The sequence below is a fragment of the Enhydra lutris genome, unplaced genomic scaffold (genome assembly GCF_002288905.1).
Source record: "Enhydra lutris kenyoni isolate GAN:26980312 unplaced genomic scaffold, ASM228890v2 scaffoldscaffold20, whole genome shotgun sequence".
Classification (NCBI taxonomy): domain Eukaryota; kingdom Metazoa; phylum Chordata; class Mammalia; order Carnivora; family Mustelidae; genus Enhydra; species Enhydra lutris.
Window position 1 is genome coordinate 16,184,194 of NW_019154104.1, and position 6,000 is coordinate 16,190,193.

At 49.7% G+C, this 6,000-nt stretch overlaps 1 protein-coding gene across 2 annotated transcripts in view; it reads right to left on the bottom strand.

Moving 5' to 3' along the window:
* The window catches only part of LOC111148522 (neurexin-3-beta), a 1,534,880-nt gene extending 1,532,620 nt beyond the window's left edge, over positions 1–2,260 (bottom strand). For both annotated transcript variants that reach the window (XM_022505142.1, XM_022505141.1), the window contains exon 1: positions 1,552–2,260. In XM_022505142.1, the coding sequence (XP_022360850.1) occupies positions 1,552–2,260 (709 nt within the window). The remainder of the gene's footprint in view (positions 1–1,551) is intronic.
* Between the last annotated feature and the right edge of the window lie 3,740 nt (positions 2,261–6,000).

The following is a 6,000-nucleotide window of genomic DNA, read 5'->3' on the forward strand; positions in this document are numbered from 1 at the left end:
AGCATGTGCCATCTGGAAAATAAAATTCGCTTTGATTTAAAAAAAAAAAATTTTTAACAATTGTGGCTAAAGTTCATATCAGTTACACCCTCTTTAGGCTGGGTGGGCTGTGGTGGGATGGTTTCAGGAACCCCTGCAGACACTATTTTTTATTACAAGCCACAAGACAGGGGCCTCATCAGAAGGAAGAAACCTGGGATCAGTGCTGAGACACTCATCCGGCCCCACCTACCCGACCTCCCTTGTCCTATTGCTTCTCAGTCTTGGCTGCACACTAGAATCACCTGGGGAGTTTAAAAATATACAGATGCTTGGATCCCACACCTCACCCCCCACCCCACACCAAATTCTGATTGAACAGGTCCATAGGGTGGCCTGAGAGTTTTTAACTCCCTTAAGTGATCTTAATATGTGTCGCCAAGGTTGAGAACCACTGTTCTGCCCTACACCATCCCACCACCTCCATGGAGAGACCAGCGGGGGATGGCAATACATTTCTAGAGAAATCCAGGGATTAATTCCAAAAGAACAGGTGTAAATTGAACTTTACCTCTTCCTCATTCCAAACCCCAGCACACACACCCATGTGGTTAGTTCTCACGCTCTTTGTCATTTCAACGCTCCCTCCTGCTCAAAGCTGGGCCTTCTTAAGTGTTTGTCAAAGTAGAGTCTGGACCACTTCCTCCCATAGGTAATCCCAAACAGTCAAAATTCATTGAATGAGGTGAGGGCAGTCTAAGTCTTTGGGTTTCAGTCCCCTCTCCCTGGGAAGCTGTAGTTGAACTTGGGGGGCTCTCCAAGGCTACGCGGAGTATCGCCAGCTCCCTCTTGTGTTTGGCTGGACAAGGGTCCTGTCGGTCTCCATGTTTTCCTATACCATTCTCAGTACACGGAGATGCAAAGGGAGGACAGGAAAGAAGAACGTGATATGAAAAAGCCTGCTGCTAAAAAGAGGTCTTGAGTAGGCCCATCCCCAGTTGCCTCATCTACCCTCCAGACACTTCCCTCAAAGACTGTGGGAGGAGGAGCAAGTGGAAGGGCTGGGATGATAGCGGGCCAAGCATGGCCTGGAATCCATCCGCCCTCATTCTCCTTTGCATGGGCATTCTTCCTCCTGGGGTTTAAGGAGAAGATGATGGGGAGTTTCCCATCCATCCCAAGGGTCCAACTCTTAAGGGATCAGGAAGGACAGAGATAGCTACTTTGCCCATTTCTATTGGATTTCTTGCTCTGCACTGACCCTGCTAAGCTGCACTTCGGTGGAAGGAGCTGAGCTGGGCTCATATCCTGCAGTCTACACCATCTAGTCCTTTGAGTAAAGAGCCCATGATTGAGCAGCTGGGATCCTCTTCCTGATGAGATTTGATGGGTTTTCCATTGAGAGCAATCAAAGGATTTCCAACCCCTCCTCGAAGGAAAGGGACCCAATTATCTAACATGTAACTAAAGATGGCCTTCAACAGCAGCGTTGGTTTCTACCATGGGTCTTGGCCCTCACCCAACCCAGCAGGTGGGTATCTAACAAGAGAGGGCTAGGGAAGAAGGTCTTACCTTCCGAGCACAGCTTGCCTCCATAGCCGGTGGTGGAACAGTCACAGGTGGGGTGGCCATCCAAGAGAAAGCAGATCCCGCCATTTTCACAGGGACGCTCACCGCAGGGTCCCTCGGCATCCAACCGGACACCCTGGCTCCCCAGAAGCCGAGGCTCTGAGTTGCCATACTTGAGATCCAGGATTAATCCTCTGAAGCCGGGCATGGCCTGTACTCCATCCAGGGTCAGGGCAGAAGGTCGAATGTCGGCGGGGACTCCGCCCAGGAACAAGTCACTGACCACATCCATGTAGGGCCGCTGAGGCTGCAGCTCGCCCGCCTGGCCCTCGCCGTCGAGCACCAGCACCGTGCGCAGGCGGTCGCGGCTCACCATCAGGAAGTGCCAGCTGCTGTCGTTCACCTGCTTGTTGGACAGCACAGCGGTCTCTGCACAGTCCATGCTGAAGCGGAGCTGCACGCGGCTGTCCACCAGGGAAAGGCAGAGGAAGTCACAGACGCCACCGTCATCCAGGTAAAGGAGCAGCCCCGTGGACACATTGGTCTTGAACTGGAAGCTCAGGTCACTGCGCGTGCTGGCATCCCAGCGGAGGTAGCGGGCCCACTGGTTGGGGAGGCCCATGAACTCGAGGCCCAGGCAGAGCCCCAGCAGCGACCCCAGCAGGACGCTCACCTTCAGGGTGAAGAAAACCGAGTTTGCGGTGAAGCTCATCGTGGCTGCCAGGATGAGGCCGGAGGAGCCGCCGGGCAGGGAACAGCCCTCGGGGGAAGATCCCCCCTCCTTGGCAGCGGAAGGGAGAGTGGAAGAGGAGATGGGCCGGGCCAGTACGGGGCACAGAGAGCACACAAGAGGATGGAGGCCCACACACACTAATACCCAGAGGGTAAGGAAGAAGGACCGTGAGCAAGACGGCCCCAGATGGGCACACAAGCAGGAAATTCAACGAGGCAGAGGGGGAAGGCCGGGCAGCAGAAGAGGAGGAAAGTCAGGTGGGGAGGTGGGAGACCAGAGTGAGGAGCCAAGTGTCCTCCAAGAAAAGATCTCAGCTATCCATGTGGATCCGGAGGCCTTGATTCGAGGAGGAAAAGGTACTCTGTCGGTGGAAGTCTTCAGCAATGCGCTCCTCCCAGCGGACCCCCAAACACCCCAGCCAGGGAGGCCGGGGAGAGGGCTGGGCTGGGGCTGCCGTGATGGAGGAGGTGTGAGCGGTGGTGAGGTGAGCCGGGTGAAAGGTGTAAACAGGCCAAGGACCAGCCCTGAAGTTTTACCTCCTAGCAGCAGGGGGCTGCAGGGAGCGGGGCTGCCCAAAGCTGAGGGCTCAGGCAGGGCAGGGCCCAGGGCAGAGCCGAAGCAGGTTCAGGCTTCATGGTGCAGGCCAAAGGCAGTCCTGCCCATTACCTGCCTCTCAGGACTCCAGGAACACACCTGCAGGGAGAAGGGGGGTAGGCAGAAAGAAGAAAAAGATCAGGGCGGTGTCAGGAAAACACTGCACCTTATTTCACAAATATTGATGAACTGCCGACCAGGAGCCAGGCTGCTCTAGTGATTGCCATAGTGCCTGGTGCTTAAAATAGGAGAGAGGGCTCAGGCTCTCGCAGAGGTGTAGCAGGACCCTGAGCTCAGTGCCTAACGATGCGCGCGGTTTTTCCATATGCAAAAATAGTATAAAACTCCCAAAGCCGTATCAGCACATTTTTTACAGTATCCATATCAGAGGGTCACATAGCTAAAATTTATTTTTAAGGTAAGTGCTAACACTTTATACACTCAAGCACAGACACATAATTTTAACTATTTATTGGTTAAGAGGCACGAAATGACAGTGATTTCTTTTTAGATTTTTCTTTTTCAATTTGACAATCCAATGCCTGGGTGTAGGCGGCCTAAGACAGATTTCCACCTTTAAGTTTTTGAAAGAAATATTTATAAAAATCAGCAGAAATAAATTAGAAAGTGAGTAATGAGCAAAACAACTCTCATCTCTTAATACATGTTGGTGAAAAGTTCTTACAGGAAAAAAAAAACAACTGTGTTTCGAGACTTAAAGAAAAGCTATGCCTGAATCCCAGTTCTTTTATATGGAACTTCTGAGCCAACTTCTTAATGTATTTGAGCTTCTATTCCCTCCTCGGTAAAGCAGAGGAAAGAAGTATCTTTCTAAGGTTGGAGAGAAGTTATAATGAGATCAGGTATGGGAAGACCCTAGCATGAGACTATATTACATGGTAGGTGATCGGTAAATATTACATTCTTTAATTTCTTATTTCCAGACTGAAAGGGATGGGAAGGGGTGCCTGGGTGGCTCAGTGGGTTAAAGCTTCTGCTTTCAGCTCAGGTCATGATCCCAGGGTCCTGGGATCGAGATGTACATCAGGCTCTCTGCTCAGCGGGGAGCCTGCTTCCTCCTCTCTCTCTCTCTGCCCGCCTCTCTGCCTACTTGTGATCTCTGTCAAATAAATTTTTAAAAATCTTTTTACAAAGGGGGGGGGGGAATGGGAAGAAAAATCCTTGTGTGTCTACGCATGAGGGAGGGCATGGTTGTCTGTGGGGGAGGGGCAGGACATAAAACCACAAGTACTTTTTTAACAACTACAAAAACTGCAGAATGACCAACCAATGAGGAAGAGCTAGAACCTAGAACATATTACATATATTTTATACTGGTTGGAAATGCACCAACACCCAGTCAAAGTCAAGTGGGTGATCAAGTGTTGACTCTAGCAGACTCTGGCCCACCCAGCCAAGCAGAGACTTCTTTGTTCACATAAGAGCAAGGAGTATAATTTCTGAGAGCTGTAAAAGTAGCTGCTTATTAATTGACTCATTTAATAATTCACCATAGTCTCTATTAGACCATCACTGTCCACTATTTTTATGATGACCATGTTAGCAAACCTTCCCAGCTTTGAAGAGGAAAATGTTCCTTAACAGGAACAAACACCTATTCCCACTGAACAAACAAACCAAATCAGTAAGAGGTTGATTAAATCCAGCATAAGGAAAGCCTTTCTTCTAGAAAAGGTTTTATCCAAGTAGTGATTCCCAAAGTGTGGCATGCGTACCTCCCATAGTGCCAAAGTTACGTCCCTGGAATGCAGACACAGCAGTGTGGCAGTGCCCAAACATGTGGACTTTGTCAGAGCCAACTGTTAAAACTTCAGAAATGTGTGGTTAAGGTCACTTTGGTAGAATGAAATCAACCGGGCTAGGAGTATTTACACCATGGAAATAGTCAAACACCACAAATCTGACTCTTTGAGAAAGTGAGATTTAAGGAAAACCTTGAAAGAGAGTGAGGGAATTAGCCATGGGAAGAATGTTCCAGAAGAAACAGCACAAAGTCCTTGCGACTGAAGCAGGCTGGAATATGTGAAGACAGGCAAGGCCCAGGCTCAGATGGCCAAAGCCAATGGGGCCCTCTGTGGGAAGAAAGGACACAAAGATGGAAGGTCTCATATTATGGATGAGCAGGCACATGGGAAACGCTTGAAACTTCCAGACTGGTCTATACTATCTATCAACTTACCACTGAGCCTCTGAAAGTCACTTATTTGTCTGGATAAATTAAATGAGTTGTTCTGCTCAATAGGTTTATTAAGCTCTGATTCATTCCAGACACTGCTCTTTCAAACCAGAATAAGAAACCATCCTTGCCCTCAAGGCCATCAAAAAATAGTGGGGTCAAGTGTGCTTCAGAAACACAAAGCACAGTGGTGAAGAGCCTCGGCTCTAGAAGCTTGACAGGGAGCTCCCTGTGGGCAGGGTATGCTTCACCACAGTTCCTGCCACAGGGCCTTGGCATGGAGTGGGAGCTCAGGAAACATGTGTAAAGAATGCAAAGTGAAAACAGAAGCAGAAGAACATCCCCATGGATCCTCTGACTTCTGTTCCATGCAGTGGCCTCCACACCACCCCACTGTACACAACGACTGCCATCTTGAGCCATCTGGATGCCAAACTCACATGACTCCAAAAGGCAAAGCAGCACATGCCTAGTAAGCAGAAGAAACCTATGAATGAAGATTTAAGCATCCCAGGAACACTGCCCTCCAAGGAGGATCATGGGAATCTTCCCAGCCTGTTCTGGGGTGACGGCTCCATCCTGCCTGCTGAGTCTCTCACATCAGATTCACAGTCTTTCCCTCCAGCCCAGACCAACACTGGAGATACCAACGTTCTTCTGCCTGCATCAACAGGGATGGAAAAGGCTGGCTGAAGAAAACCAAGTTTTCTTTCCCGCAGGGGCCAGGCAGCATCTGATTTCAGGACTGGTAACATCAGAATTGGGTTTATCTAGGCTTGACACCCTATGGTCTGCCCTTCCATTGTTTTCTTGGACTGTGGACATTCCCATGGCCTCTGAGAAACACCAATACAGCCAAAAGCTAAAGATGACCTTACAATGACCAGCACAGGCCTTGAGCTGACTGCCCCAGCATATGTTCTTCAGC